General features: G+C 43.9%; 1 protein-coding gene across 1 annotated transcript in view; it reads left to right on the forward strand.

Annotated features, from left to right (window-relative positions):
- Positions 1-15,921, forward strand: part of LOC307235562 (uncharacterized protein) — a 36,468-nt gene that overhangs the window by 17,449 nt on the left and 3,098 nt on the right. Inside the window, exons 4-14 of the mRNA XM_080007689.1 lie at positions 1,205-1,322; positions 6,156-6,290; positions 6,975-7,028; positions 9,805-9,960; positions 10,682-10,766; positions 10,964-11,252; positions 11,620-11,901; positions 11,983-12,259; positions 12,823-14,125; positions 15,382-15,488; positions 15,652-15,763. Coding sequence (XP_079863815.1) covers positions 1,205-1,322; positions 6,156-6,290; positions 6,975-7,028; positions 9,805-9,960; positions 10,682-10,766; positions 10,964-11,252; positions 11,620-11,901; positions 11,983-12,259; positions 12,823-14,125; positions 15,382-15,488; positions 15,652-15,763 — 2,918 coding nt within the window. The remainder of the gene's footprint in view (positions 1-1,204; positions 1,323-6,155; positions 6,291-6,974; positions 7,029-9,804; positions 9,961-10,681; positions 10,767-10,963; positions 11,253-11,619; positions 11,902-11,982; positions 12,260-12,822; positions 14,126-15,381; positions 15,489-15,651; positions 15,764-15,921) is intronic.

A 15,921-nucleotide genomic window follows, 5' to 3' on the forward strand; every position in this document is an offset into this window, starting at 1 on the left:
TGAAAGCTCCGACCGCTTTCACTCAGAAGTTGAGACTTTTGACTTGATGCTGATCAGCAAACCGTCATGGATGACCTAGAATTTGACTTTCTTGAACCCGGGTTTTTCCCCCTCTGGTCTTATTAAAACGGTCGTTTTGATCGTTTATAACAGTTCATGGCACAACCTCGCTGAAGGCTTGACTACAGAGAAGCTCACCACTTTGCTGCAGCTTCTCACCGTACCTCAATGCCGTCCAGAGGGGCGAAACGTTTAAGACTTGAAAAACCCCAAACTTTTTTTTTTTTTTTTTTTTGCTCCCCGAGTATGTAGTATGTAGTATTTCGGTACATAGAATATTTATTGCTGGTACCTTAACAATAAGCTAAGAGTTTCATAGAAAAAACAAACAAAACCAAAAGGAAAAAAAAAGGCGCTTGCAGGGTGTTTCCCATTGACTGCGCAGCATGGCTCTCTCTGCCATAATTACATTTCCTCCAATAATATCTGATCCAACCAAAGTGACCTCGATTTCTCAACTGCCCTTAGCGGCAAACAGTGTTTTTCTTTTTTTTACTTTTTGTTTGTGAGATAATACCTTTTTTTTTTTCAATCCTAATGATGTCTTTAATTCAATTATATTATTATAATTACAATATATAGAGATTTATGTTTATCATTATACTCATAGCAATAGCCTTTAGAGAGGTATAGTGAAGAGCACAGGTCTGCTGGGATAAGGACAAACAGGGGACTAATGATTTCTAGATCTTTCCTAAATTCCTAGATTTATTTTTTTAAGATCTATTTCCTTTGTCGCCCTACTTACTTTTGTTGAGGACTCTTGACTTCCTTTGGCTTTTCTCTTTTTTTTCTCTAGTTGAATGTAATTTCCTGTGGACAGTCCACGTATCCTCACAGCCATCCCTCGCTTTTGCTAATCTTAAAAAACTAAATTTAAATGTCATGCATTCCACACCAGTCAACTATGCAACTTTACTCTGTTCATTGTGGCTTTTGAAAAAGAAAAAAAACAAAAAACTTTCCAAATTATTTAAATGAATAAATAAGAATGTCACCGTCTTACCTGAAAGTAAACGGTTAGACAAAGTGGTAAGAAAAACAGAGTTGAGAACCAGATGTCGGCGCTGTGAGCGACGGGATGTCCCAAGTGCAGTTGGACTTTTTTGTTTTTTCTTCATCCTTTCCTGTCTCCCAAAAAAAGGTCAAAGATCAGCCTGGGCAGCAAGGCCCTGTCGCATGACTCCATTTTCGTCTCCGATTCATCGGAGGCACTGGGAGCATCCCAGGACAGCGTTCACGGCAAAGTCAAATCGCTACAGGTACACAAACACACACACACACACACACACACACACACACACACACACACACACACACACACACACACACACACACAGTCCGGTCAGACCCCCCTGTCATCTATGACCGTGTAGCAGTATCTGTACCTGTCATTTCCTTATCACTTTTTACCAGTATTTGCCGCAATGGAGAGCCGCACAGTGGTACCAGCTGATCTTATGTATATTTTGTTAGCTTGATGATAAGCCACCGGGCGCACAAGCTGTCACAGTGTGGTGGAACCTAACAAGCTGTATGGAAAACGGTTATATGATACTCTACATAGCCAAAAGTATGTGGACACCCCTTCTAATTCATGGGTTTTAGTATTTCAGCCACGAACATTACTAAGAGGCGCATAAAGTCAAGCATACAGCCATGCAATCTCCTTAAGCCTGACCCACACTACTGAAGCGGACGTGTGGCTACGCTAGAGTCCCGACTCTCAAAAACGGAAATCTTACATGATCAAACGTGACTATGGAGTAAACAAACATAGCGGGCAACGGGCTAGATACCGATGCTATCGATGCTTTTTTGGCCAACGGATGAACAGAGACGGCACGACCATGGACTGTACATGTTACTTTAGGCTAAGCAGCGTTGGCATTTGCTGCCATGGCTGCTGTTGTGTTTTTGTCTTGTTCCGTTTCAGTCAGCCGGCTCACAATCCGCAGCTTGCGTCCTAGGCCGTCCTCGGGGTTCCCCCCGCACTACAGGATATCCAGTCGTAAATACTGAACATTAAATACTTGAGATCTGCGATCGGTGCCTCCAGGATGGACTTGCGAGCAGAACCGGGGAAGTAAAAAAAACAAAAAAAAACCACTCGTGACTTACTTCACACCACAGGATGATCTGGCACGGCGATCTTCTTCATCAAGAAATCTGGACTTTGCTCAAGATTGTCGGAAGGGGGGAATCGGACCCAAAGTCAGCTTTATTATCTTGTAGTGTGTACCCCGCTTTTGACAAACATTTGCAATAGAGGGGCTCATCCTAAAGAGCTCAGTGGCTTTCAACGTGGCGCCGTCATTGGATGGCGCCTTTACAACAAATTAGTTTGTCAAATTTCTGCTCTGCCTGCGCGATTTCTACGCGCGCATTGCAACACTTCAGTTGCACTCACTAGAGAGTTCCAAACGGCAGCACAAGGACTGCTTGTCTTAAGCTTCATGAATTGTGGTTTCTATGGCTGAGCGGCTTCGCACATTTTTCCAGTTAAAGATGGTCTATTCACCCAAAAATTAACTAAGTACATTAAATGACATATTTTGAGAGGAGTTTCAGCTCTTTACCCCTATTTCACAGCAAAAATGTGTGCACGGTCAACCCCCGTTAGCTTTGTGAAAGAAAGAATAAAAGAGACCAACAGGCAGCCAGATCGACAAATCACCCACAGGATCCAGCCCTAAATATAGCTGCAGGCAGCAATACATGGGGTCCAGGGTAGTCGGCTCTTAGTTAATGTGCAATTGGCGAGCCGGCCTTAGTGTAACCTTTGCCAATACGGCCAGTAAAGAGTAAAGATGGCCAGTAAACTCCTCAGTGTACGTTTATTCGAATGTTGTGTTACAGAAGTTATGTTTTCTTGGCAATTCTGTTGTTGCAATATGATCTCTTCCTAGAACATTATCTTTTATTCCACTAGACGTTTTCATGTCCTGATAGAAGCTAGTTCCTTTTGTCAAGGTTTCAGAGAGTATTTTAGTCTTTAGTCTTAGTCTTTTGAATCGTCATTAATGGAATACACTTTTTTGTTATAATGGCAACCCATCTGGCTTTGACTATGAAGTATAATATTTATGTGATGATACCATTCATGTGGAATTTGTCTTAATACATGTACTGATACAAATGTGTTCTGGGATATGCATGTGAAACCGTAGAGGCATAGTTCTCACTCTGATCTCTATTTAAACTCAGAACTGTTTTTGGTGTTTATAGTATGATATCATTTTCCACCCAAATACAATAATCCTACAAACTATGTAAGATCCGATGTCTGTATGGTTTCCTGGGCTTATTACAATCACATTGACTTGCACAAAGTGAATTAAGGAGGTAATGAGTCCAGGCACTCATGCAGATCCTCCGCTGCTTCACTGCTTCACTGCTCCACTTCTTGGTTCTCCTCGCAACAGGTTTAGGCACTTTGACTTTATGCCTGTATGCAGTGATGAGGTGGAGCAAGACACTGTTTGAGTTTCCCAGTGCAGAGCGGGAACAGCGTGATACCCGTTGGGGACAGTGGTGTAGGAGTAATCCAGTGTGCTCTCCTCTAAACTGCTTTTATTTACTGAACTGCTCGTATTTTGAGAGTCTGTCTTAAATTCCCTTTTTTTTTTTAGTTCGAGAACAATAATTAGAGCTGTCCGCCGCCACCTTAAGCAAGGCATTCTTGTCTGTGACCAATCGGCGGTCTGCAGTGCTATCACGTGACCGTTGCGGATATGAGAAATGCAACGTTTTTTGCTAACTTTGCAATACAGTAACACCGAACAGAACAGCAATATAGCACAGTAGGCAGTAACCCAGTAAAGTGACACAGTATGCAACATACAGTACAGTAAGGCAGTGGGGCCTATGTGTTGACAGTTCTTATGTCATGCGGGAAGAAACTCTGTCTCTGTCTCTCTGTCCCTTTACTGCGTGATTGCGGAGGCGCTTGCCTGACCGCAGCAGCTGAAACAGTCCGTTGTTGGGGTGATGAGGATCCATCATGATCCTACGGGCTCTGCTACTACACCTCCTGGTGTATAAGTCCTGCAGGGAGGGGAGTGTAGTTCCAGTGGTACGTTCAGCTGAACGCACCACCCTCTGCAGGGCCCGCCTGTCCTGAGCAGTACAGTTCCCAAACCAGGCAGTGATGTTGCCTGTCAGGATGCTCTCCACTGCTCCACAGTAGAAGGACTTGAGGATCCTCACCGAGACCCTGAATTTCCTCAGCTGCCTGAGGTGGTAAAGACGCTGCCTCGCCTTTCTCACCAGAGCGTCTGTTTGTGTAGTCCATGTTAAGTCCTCCGTGATGTGGACTCCTAGGTACTTGAAGCTGCTCACCCCGTCAACAGAAGTCTCATTAATCACCAACGCTGCATGTGTCTTGGTTGTTATCCCCTCCTTAAGTCCACAATCAGCTCCTTAGTTTTGCTGACTCACACTCAGAACTCATAGGCTATGAAACTCTGACATCACCAGAACTTGGTTGGAACATGTCCCGGTCTACGTTACTCAGAGTGCCTGTAGTGCGGCCTCTGATTGGTCCGACCCCCGCTCCACGTCCCTCGTCAACATCGCCCCACGCACGATGCCAGGCCTGTAAACAGGAAGCAATGAAATGGCCGCACGGTCTGATTTCCAGAAAGCAGGGAGCGAGACGGTCCTGTATTCTTTCTTGTACGGTGTGTAGCAGCAGTACAAAGTTCTTTCTCCCCTGGTGGCACACGTGATGTGATGATGGAAATTAGGCGGAACATTTTTAAGGTTCGCCCTGTTAAAGTCCCCAGCCGCCACCACAGTCGCGTCGAGATATTTGTTTTGAAGTCCGCACAACACCTCATACAGGTCAGATAGTGCTGTGTCGGTGTCCACCTGCGGTGGAATATAAACGGCTGTAATGATGGCCGTGCTGAATTCCTGGGGGAGCTTAGAATGGACGGCATGAGATGGTCAGCTGTTCTAGGTTCAACGAGCAGGAGCAGGAGAGAGTCTTGATGTTGTCGGGGTTACACCAGCTGCTGTTGGTCATGAGGCAGACACCTCCACCTTTGGATTTCCCCACCTCCCCCGACCTCTCTGCGCGGAACACTGAGAAGGCCTCGGCTGGATGTATGGCGTATAATCCTCGCTCGAATGTCATCCATCTTATTTTCCAGGGACTGGACATTGGCAAGAAGGATGCTGGGCAGAGGTGGGCGGTTAGGTGGCGTCCTCATTCTGGTCCGAATGCCAGTTCGCTTTCGGCGGTGCTTCCTCTGGCGGCGCTCCCGTAGAGCAACGACTCAATTGTTGTTATTGTCTATGTTGACCGCGTTGGCGCATAGAATCTCCGCCAGCCACTCTGGATCAGCGGATAAAATGTCCCTGAGAAAATTGTTCTTTCAGGGAATTTTCAATATCCACGACTGCATCATGGTCTTAGGAGATCACTGCTGATGAGTTTTTGACGGACATGATGTAGTAAAATGAAAAAAATTAAATAAAATGTGCGTAATCTACATGGAGGGTTCGTGCAAGCAGCCACAGGGGGCGGTGCTTAGCTGCCCCAAATCCAAACTTTATTCATCATGTCCATGGGTATGTCGATTCCATGACATCCATTGACTATTGAAGTCAATTTTTCATGAACAAAAACAATAGGGGTCTCCGTCCCCTTTTGGGGCTGGACCCCTAATAATGATAATAATGATGTTCCGTGTAAGTTTTAAATCACCACAGGACCTTTGCGTTGGCCAAAACCCAGTTTGCACTGTACTGTATGTAATTTGTTGCCAACTCGTATCGCAGCCGATGAAAAGCTGCATTGTCAAGTTGTTTGCCCTACGTCAATTGGCTAAATAAGTCCTTGACCGACTTTTAACAGGAAAGTACATTACTGGCGATAACGAATGCATACAATAGTTCGTTTCTGTGATACCCTGTGTAACACACTTCAATACTCAAACACAAGTAATTTTCTGTTAATCATACAAACCGACCGTTCGTTTGGAATGTCTACACCAAAACCACACGCACTCACACACACACACACACACACACACACGCACACAAATGCATGCACGCTCACCTTAAAGGGAAACGCACCTGTGCTCCAGCTCCAGCTGAAGCAGGCCATCCGGCTTGGCTCGCCCCCATCTCTCATGTGCGTGTTGGACGATGGCGGAACCATGTCCGAGGATGACGGCCTGCCATGCAGCCCACCAGAGTACTCTACGCTGAGCACCGCACTGGTGAGACATACACACACACATGAGAATCAGACGGGGTAATTTGACCAGGTTCATTTTTATATACCAGGACTTTGTCATGGATTAGTGCATTTCTCTACATACAATTTGGATTTTTATAATATTAATAAAAAATGTTTTTAATAAATATTATATACTGAAATAAAACAAAATAGAATATAATAAAATATATATAAAATTATAATTATATACAGTATCTAAACTAATATAGAAAAAAAATATTTGTAAATTCTCTATGCTATACAAAGCTAAAGATGTTATATGTTATAAAATGTTAAAAAATTATAAATAAAAAAATTCTATAGAAATGTTATATATCTGACGTTCTGTTTCATATTTTTCAGTATCTTTTGGCTATTTGTATATATTTGTCAATTTAATTTTAATTACTTTTAATTTGAATTTTTACTCTTTATTTTATAAATTGGTTTATTTTTATTTTACATTTTTTCAGACTGTTGAGAGTTCTTTATGCTTATGATCTGCAGTAAAATGCACCAAACCTCACCACAACAAATTCATAGTATATATAAATGCCGATACCTGGTACCTCGCGAATAAAACCGATTGTAATTCTGATCTAGATGATATTTAATGTATTATATGTACATTGATCTAATCTGTTCTGTTCCTCTCTTCCGCCATTGTAATGAATCTCTCCATCAGGCACAGAGAAACAGCTCCCTCAGTCTGGAGGGAACTGACAGTGATGAAGATCAGGTGAGGTCACACATCCTGGGTGGAGCACGTTTTCTTTTCTCTCTGAATATTTGGCCTTCCCATTCGGATCAAAGCTCAGATAATTTCCGTCGAGAAACTATCTAAGCTGAATCGCGATAGTCAGATGACAGCGGAAGAATGTGGATTCTGCGGATGGTTTGCCCCGTTTTCATTGGTTTGCTCCGTTTTTCCCCCCCATCATGTGACCAGTGCTATCATATGCATCTCATGCTAAATCTAATCACCGCAAATAAACCCCCCCATTTTAGTGTGTGTGTGTGTGTGTGTGTGTGTGTGTGTGTGTGTGTGTGTGTGTGTGTGTGTGTGTGTGTGTGTGTGTGTGTGTGTGTGTGTGTGTGTGTGTGTGTGTGTGTGTGTGTGTGTGTGTGTGTGAGCGATTATGGATAATTAAAGTACACTTTTTTTCTCAATTGACTTTTAAATAAAAGTGAACCATTAATGGCCAAAACCCAAATGATCCTTTTCAAAAGCTGATTTCTGTTCAGAAGAATGCGGCCATGGGAAGACGGTTAAAGTCCTTGTTTGAATTTCAGTCCCAGGCCGTAGTCGATAATAGTTTGGCTGAACTTATTTCCATGACTACCATGGCCCGATGTCGTAGGACATCCATCATGGGGGACTGGGCAGTTTTAACTGCTTTATTAATTATTTTCATATTCATTCTTGCTCTTGCTTGTATGCAAATTTCTAACAGCACTTATACACTTCCAAGATAAGATAAGTTACACTTGATTGATCAAGGATCTTCTGGAAAATAATAAATCATTTAGCTTTTTTTTTTTACTGCTTTTATTGGATAATTTTAGAGATGGCTCCTTTATTGTAATAATAATCACAATAATAATAATTATTGTGATTATTATTATAATTTTGTATTTCTTTATTTGTTCTATAAAATTTAAATGAAAATAATTAAGAGTTACCAATTTTGCAAATCGAATACATCTTTATCGATTATTATCAGACAAAGGGTCGTATTTTGTACTGTTTTTAAAAAATGTACACCCTCATTTAACACACACACACACACACACACACACACACACACACACACACACACACACACACACACACACACACACACACACACACACACACACACAGAGCCTGAGGTCCAGCTGGAGGTATCACACACTCGACACATGACTACAAGACAACTATTTGCAGTGCACTAAACGTGTGTGTGTGTGTGTGTGTGTGTGTGTGTGTGTGTGTGTGTGTGTGTGTGTGTGTGTGTGTGTGTGTGTGTGTGTGTGTGTGTGTGTGTGTGTGTGTGTGTGTGTGTGTGTGTGTGTGTGTGTGTGGTAATCAAGCTTTTTTCAAACCTTAAAAGGAAGTCTCTAGCATGAACTCCTCTTCCATTTTATCAGCCCCCCCCATTTCTCTCTTATCTCTGTCCCTTTTTCCTTTCCTTTCTCTCTCTAACCAGGATGTCTAGCCCTAAATAAAGTGTGTGTGTGTGTGTGCGTGTGTGTGTGTGTGTGTTTGTGTGTGTACTGTAATTGAATCCACCAAGGTCTAAGACTATAAATGATTTCTAAATATGGAAAAAATATTTTGTACAGGTATGTGTTTGTATGTTTTGTTGTTGTTGTTGTTGTTGTTTTTATAATCAATCCCTGCCAAAGTAACTGAAGGAAGATTGCCCCAGGGCCCTATTTGCAATGTTTACAGATTGACATTTATGCAAATTCAATGTTCAAGAAAAAAATAGTTTGTTAGTTGTGTTTATACACTATTTGGATGTGGATGAATAAAGAAGGCATTCAAAATACTTGATCGCATGTTTGGTAAGGCAGCGGCAGTTCTCAGAGACAACAGATCGAAGCTATGAGAGGCCGTTTAGTTTAGTTTAGTTCATATCACCATCCATATACTGTACCATCACACTTACACGCTATCAGACTTTCTCACTCACTCTACTCATACTCATCATACTACATAGGAGGCCTATGGGGGTAGGTTTGTCTCAATAGTATTTGTGTGAATGGATCGACAGTTCCGTGCGTATATTTGCAATCTGTAAATATAAAATACAGTTCACAAATTATAAATGTTGTCAATTCACAAAAATAATTTGCAAAAAAAGTTCCGTAAACTCAAAACTATATTGAAAAAGGAAAAATATGATAGTGTGTTGTGAGAGAAAAAAAATAAATGTAACTCACTTTTTTTGGCATTTGAGCTCAAATGAGAGAGAGAATGGAAAAGAAATGGACAGATATTGTATTGTATTTTTAGATAGTATTTTTTATACTGGCGATTGAACATAAGCTGAAAATAAGAAGCTTTTCATGTTTATACAGCTTGGTTGTCTTTGTGCTCTCTCTCTCTCTCTCTCTCTCTCTCTCTCTCTCTCTCTCTTTCGCTCTCACCTTTATTTTTCTTTTGTGACTATTTCCAACCACCAAATTGCTGTTGTCCCGTCATCTTGGAGCGGCTATTTAAAGTCCCCTGTCAAAGCTGATGAAGGAGAAATTGGAGAGTCTTGTCAGATGATGTCACTGACCTAAAAAAATAACTCTTAGTTCTCTGTCCTTTTTTCATTAACAAAGGACACTGACATCAGTATTTGTTGAGAATGAGTTATATTTGTGGAACATCTCAGAAGATAATCTTTCCTTTTTCCCTTTGACTCCCCCTCTCTCATTTCCAACACTTTGTACACCCCTCCATCTCTATCCCTCTGCTTATCGCTCCCTCTTCCTGTATCTCCTCCCTTCCTTTCTCCTACTTTCATGCCCTCTTCTCCCAGTTGTCCTGTGCGGTCTCCAGCAGAGCAGTGAGCCCCCTGGTGCCGGTTCCGGGCGACTTCAGCCAGCCCGCCAGTCCCTTCTGCTGCCTGGACAACTCGGCCGCCAAGCACAAGATGGGCCTGTGGCACAAAGCCTGCAACAGGAGGAAACCCACTGTACGTCACTCGTGTGCACTTGGAAAATCCATACCATCCCCTTCTTCGAAAAAAAAAAAAAATGTTTTGTTCCACTGTGTTTTTGAGCAACCTCAAGATTCCATTTATTTTGTATGTTTCATAGCAAGATGTGTCAAAGCTTTAGCCGGCTTTACACCAAATCCGAAAACGCATCCTGAAGTTCATCCTCCCCCCTAGCGGCCGTCAGATGAACCGTGTATCGTTTTGGCATCGCAAAATCTGTCAGGGAAAGATGGGGCAGCTCATTTTTTCCAGTACAACAGCAAGTAGTTTGTTCAGATGGATATTTTCCATTTTCCACGAATGAGTGTTTAAAACTCCCTTTATATAGTGTTTGCAAAGTGGAGGAAAAAATACACAGGATTCATTCATATAGATATTATTATCTGATTATATATAGAGATTTGTTGAGAGTGAATATTGTGACATTCAACATTAATGTTAACACATCATTATTCTATACATGTAACTTATTGCCTTAGTTTTAAGCCCAGTTCCAATAAAAAAAAGTAACTTCCTGTTGTAATGTCGGTCTCATTTGTCACAAGATTTAAAACATTTGAACACCGTCGACCGGACGCAGAAATCTTAACTCTCCATAAGAATGAATTTGTCGGATGTGGTGTAAAGCCGACTTAAATGCTACCAATTCTGTACATTGCTCTGATTTGTAAATAGCTCATGTCTTCTCCGCCTGTAGAGGGTGGAGTTCAAAGCGGAGGGAGACTCCGAGGCAGAGGAGAGAACGGGAGCTACACCTGAACCTTTGGAGCAGGAGGTCATAGGTAGGTGTTCCCAAACTTGTGTATCTTGTGTGTGGACATAGTACGAGGAAAGAGCAGCGGCTTTGCCTATTGGGATTGTGGGTCAGCATATCTTCCACCGTGTCTATTTTCCACATTATTTTGCCTTCCTCCAAACTGTGACCCATCACCTCCTTGCGGTTTCCTTGCTCTGTCATGCATATTTGTCTGTCATCCAGAAGGAAGCAGGGATCAGCTGAGACCAGAGGGGGTGGAGGAGGATGACAAAGAGGAGGGAAAGGAAGGAGAAGAGGAAATGGAGCCATCGCAGCACTCCAAACAATCCCCGCTGGGAGATGAGGGGGAGGAGGAGGAGGAGGAGAGTGAGGAGGGAGAAGGGGATCGGCGGGCAGGGCAGGATGGTTCTCACACCCCTGGAGCTTACGTTCCCCTCCTTAGTTCGGGGGAAACCCCCGACGGCCAGCCCCAGGCCCCCTCCTCCAGCGGCTCTTCTCCCAGCAGCACAAGGTGGCTGGCCGACGCTATTTTGCACCATTTAGCATTGTTGTGTTGTGTTGTCTCCATACCTGGTGTTGCATTGACAACTTTTCACCTACCTGGACGCGCCCATGCACTGTCGGAAATAGTTAAAAAAACGAAATGCATTTCAACACATTGAAAAGTGCATTAAATTGAGAGAAGATTAAATAAATAAAGAGGACCTCAAAAATGTTTTTTTGTAATTATTAATTGCCATGCAAGATTGCAATTACCAGCCAAGAGTTGCTATCCTGATTGAATGTTTCAGTGTATCGAAAAAAATAACCTTTTCAGATCATTTATTTATTTTAAGTTGTTATATTTGTTTTATCCAACCCCCAACCCCTACCAACAGGGCCTCACCGGAGCCCCCCGGTGGCCAGAGAGAGTATGTGCTGGACCCCCTGGGCACCCCGTACGGAACGGCTGGCGGCGCGCTCGAAAGCCAGTTTTCCACCCCAATGGGAGGAGAGGAAGAGGAGGAGGGCGGCCTGAGTGCCATGGGAGGGGAAGAGGAGAGCTCCTTCCTGCAGGAGGTGCTGAGCTCCTTGAGGAGGAGCCCGCTCCACTCCCGCGCACTGGGCCTGGACACTGACACCGTGCTGCTGGAGATGCGGGGGAAGGAGGACGAGGAGGAGGAGGACGAGGAGGAGGAGGAGGAGGACGAGAAGGAGGAGGAGGAGGTGGTGATGGTGATGGTGAAGCAGGGGGGCTATAGAGCGGAGGAGACGGAGGGAGGGAAGGGGCTGATGGCGCCAGAAGAGCTAAACGGTGAGGAGGAAGATGATGAGGAGGAGGAGGAGGAGGAGGAGAAGGAGGAAGAGGAAGAGGAGCTGTTTGCCGGCCATCGAGCCCCTCCATCCACTACGGAGCCCCAGAGAGAGGAAGAGGGCAGCCTGGACAACTGCTCTCCTCCCTGGGAAGCTGTAGAGGCTGGTGAGGAAGAGGAGGAGAAGGAACAGGAAGAAGTGGTGGAACAGTTTGGACAACATGCAGTAAGTGCTCCTCTGTTCTATATCGATTCAAACCAGGCCTGGGCGATGTTAACAAAATCAAATATCACATTTTATTTTTTTGTTTGTTTTTTTTACAAATACCTTGATAACAATTGAAATTATTAACTATATTTTGGGGATGATAGTTGTCGCTATCGTAAGATATTTACACGCAAGAAATATTTGAGAAACAATCATCAGTAATGTGGATATGAGGACTAAGCAGGTAGGGCATAAGAACTTAGTCTATGAAGTCCAGAAAATGGCATTAATTACTGTAATGCATGACACCCTTGTCTATATGTAACTAACTATGTGACATTTTTACAATATCCAAAATCCCAGATGATATATGGGATGATATCCCAGATAAAATAACAATATCGTGATGACACATCTAGTGTCATCACGATATTGTTATTTTCTCCTTAACCTCCTGGAAACCACTCCAGGACTAAGAAAACATTGCAAATGAAAATAACGAGGCTGTCTTAATATTTGTAATTTAGGACTATTTAAATTGTCCTTTCCTCGCCCCTCATATTGTCCTCTCTCCTGGCCAGGAAGAAAATGAGGAGGAGATCCAAGAAGCCGGACAGGAATCCCCCACCGAAGAAGAAGAAGAAGAAGAAATAAATACCGCCTATTCAAGCGAGAGCAACAAACAGGAGGAGGAGGAGGAAGAGGAAGAAGAAGATGATGACGACAGTGGGCGAGAGAGTGATGTAGAGGAAGAGGAGGTAACTGAACTCCAGAAGGTGGCAGGGCAAGAGGAAGAACTGGAGAAGCAGCAAGAGGAGGGAGGAGAACAACAACAACAACAACAACAACAACAACAACAACAACAACAACAACAACAACAAGCCAAGGATCGAGGGGAACGGGTGGAGGGCATTGGTTTTGACAGAGAAGAGGTCGCGGCCCGACCCCCCACCCAGCCGGGCCACCAGGCAACTTTGGATCAAAGCCTCCACGGAGACGGAGAGAGCGAGAGCGAGAACGAGAGCGAGAGCGAGAGCGAGAACGTGGACCAGGGCTCGGGGATCGCAAACGAGGCTCGCCGACCAAAACGAGCGCCAGAAGGCATGGAAGCGGGCCGAGCAGGTGTGGACACCGCCGCGGAAGCGATGGAGCCGGACACGGATACGGCGGTCACAAAGGAGGCCTCCCTCGGTGGGGGCCAGGCGGAGGCCTGCCAAAGAGACCAGGAGCCGATAAAAAGGGACCAGATCACAGAGCCAATCCAAGTGGCCGTCTCAGAGCAGCAAGTTCACTCTCCGAAGAACCAAACGGAGCACGACGGTGAAAAGGTTGTTTCGGGTGTCATGGCTGCTACCGCGGCTGCCTCCAGCGTCCACCCTGCATCCTCTGGTTTGGAACTAGCGTCGTCTGTAGCGGTGAAGGAGGAGGAGGAAGAGGAGGAGGAGGATGAAGACGAGCCCTCCTCTCTCACAGCAACGGCCCTGGAGCTAAATAGTGGCGGTGAAACCTTTCAAGAAGAAGAAGCTGCGGGGGCCGTAGAAAAAGCGAAAGGGAGCCTACCGTCGACACCCGATGGAGCGGCCGTACGAGAGGAAGAAGACGAGGAAAGAGGGGAGGTGGCCGCAGAGGAATGTGCTGACTGTCGCCTCACCGCCGCCCCCGCCTGGCAGAGGTCAGACGGCCCCTCTCCCTCCTCCCCGCCGCCCTGTGCCCCCTCCGCTTGTTCCCCGTCGTCACCTCGGGCGTCGGCAGACGAGAAAGACCCCCCTCCCCCTGCCAAGGCGGAGCAGCTGAGCTCGGTGGAGGTGGTCCTGAGCCCGGCCAGGCCCAGGACCGTGGCGGGCGCCCCCGCAAAGCCCCCACCCACCGTTGCAGCCACAGAAGGTGAGCACGTCTTGATGTGTCACAGCCGCTCACATCAAAATAGACAATAATAATAATAATAATAAAGTAGTAGGAATGCAAATAGAAAAAAGAAAATGGCAATATGCAATAGACAATAGGATGACCTGAAATATTGGCTCAAAGATAGAAAAATAGCCTGCGATAAACAACAAAGCTAACAATATACAATGAAGTATGACTACTAAAATGCACAATGAATGTAAACCTTAGAATTAAACAACATAATAAACAATTAAATAAACCCGACAATAACAAGAAAAAATTGTCAATATTCAATAAACCTAAAATTAGCAATAAAAGCAATATAAGCAGTACTGTATGTAGGCAAAGTTATTGTCAAATCTGGCAATGTACAATAAATACGCCCTCCATATAAAATGTTCTATCGTCCTCAAACCTGAAGAATTGATGGAGCTTTATTTGAATGACTTTGATTTTTGGACCGACAATCACATTTCAAACACAATGAATTTCGGTTGGATTCTCAACAATTCTATTTTAATTAGATAAGGAAATGTTGTGATCTATTGTATTTTTTTTCTCTTAAATTCCCTGTGATGATATCAATTGTCACATTAAATTCTCTCAAATTCACAACTGTGCGGTTGTCTAGGTGTACGGTAGTTTCAATTGTGTCGATTATTTTTGCCACAGTTGTCAGATCTGTCCCCAAAACACCAGAGATGGCCTTTCTTTTTTTTTTTTTTCTTTTCTCGTAAAACTTTGCAGTGCCATAAAAACCTCTCTTGTTTGTTGTATTATTCTCAATGTCTCTAGTTTTGAATGTTGTTAATTCCATACATCCAGTGTTACCTACCCAAGTGGAAACAAAAATGATTTTTTGGTGTACAGAAAGTAATATTTGTAGTATATAAAGTGTGTTGAAAAGTATATCAAAAGTATATACACTTGTAAAAAGTATATTGAAACGTTTACCTAACTTAAGCTTTCTTTAGTATACTTAAGTATAAGTATTGACGTGTGTTATTTTGGTCGTCAAAGTAGGCTAAGTACTTCTAGCTCCTAAGTGGTTTCACACAAATGTATTATATTAATTGTGAACACACAAAGAATATGCTAGATATACTAAGTACACATTTAGGTAACACACGTAAGTATGCTTTCTTTCCACTCAGGTAGGTCTTTTGTGCCAAAACTACCTGGAATAGCGTCTTTTCTTGTGTCAATATATAGCATGACGGAAGCTCTCTTTCTCTTGAATCTTGAACCTGAAGAGAGTCCGGTCCTGGTGGAGGGAGGCCCAGAGAACCCGTTCGGGGTGAGGCTGAGGAGGACCGCCGTGCCGCTGCCTCATCGCGACTCCCACGAGGACAACACTGAGGTCAGAGCTCCAGCAATGGCGTCAAGCGGTCGGGAGCCTTATGTGTTGTAGAATGAAACGCTAGCGACGGCAAAACCAGTTAAAACCGATGTAACATTGAACTCATTAAAGGGGGAGACGACCGTTAAATTACTCTCATATTAATAAACAATTATTTCCGTAGTCCAACCTTGAGACACCGGCACATCTGCCTGGCAATAAGCTACCCCCGCCACACCCAATCGGTGTCAAGCCCACCCTGCCCAAAAAGCCAGAGATGCAAGGACGCGTTCCAGGTACGTATATAACGCATATTAATCACACAATTTGTGTTTCCTGTCCTCCACGCTGTGGAAGTGATAGGAAATAAGTGGATCCATACGAATGAAAACAAAGGAGAAACGGACTCAATCCTAATGCAAACAGCCCCTTTTGGAAACCACGGACCATATTC

Source organism: Zeus faber (assembly GCF_960531495.2).
Source record: "Zeus faber genome assembly, chromosome: 10".
Classification (NCBI taxonomy): domain Eukaryota; kingdom Metazoa; phylum Chordata; class Actinopteri; order Zeiformes; family Zeidae; genus Zeus; species Zeus faber.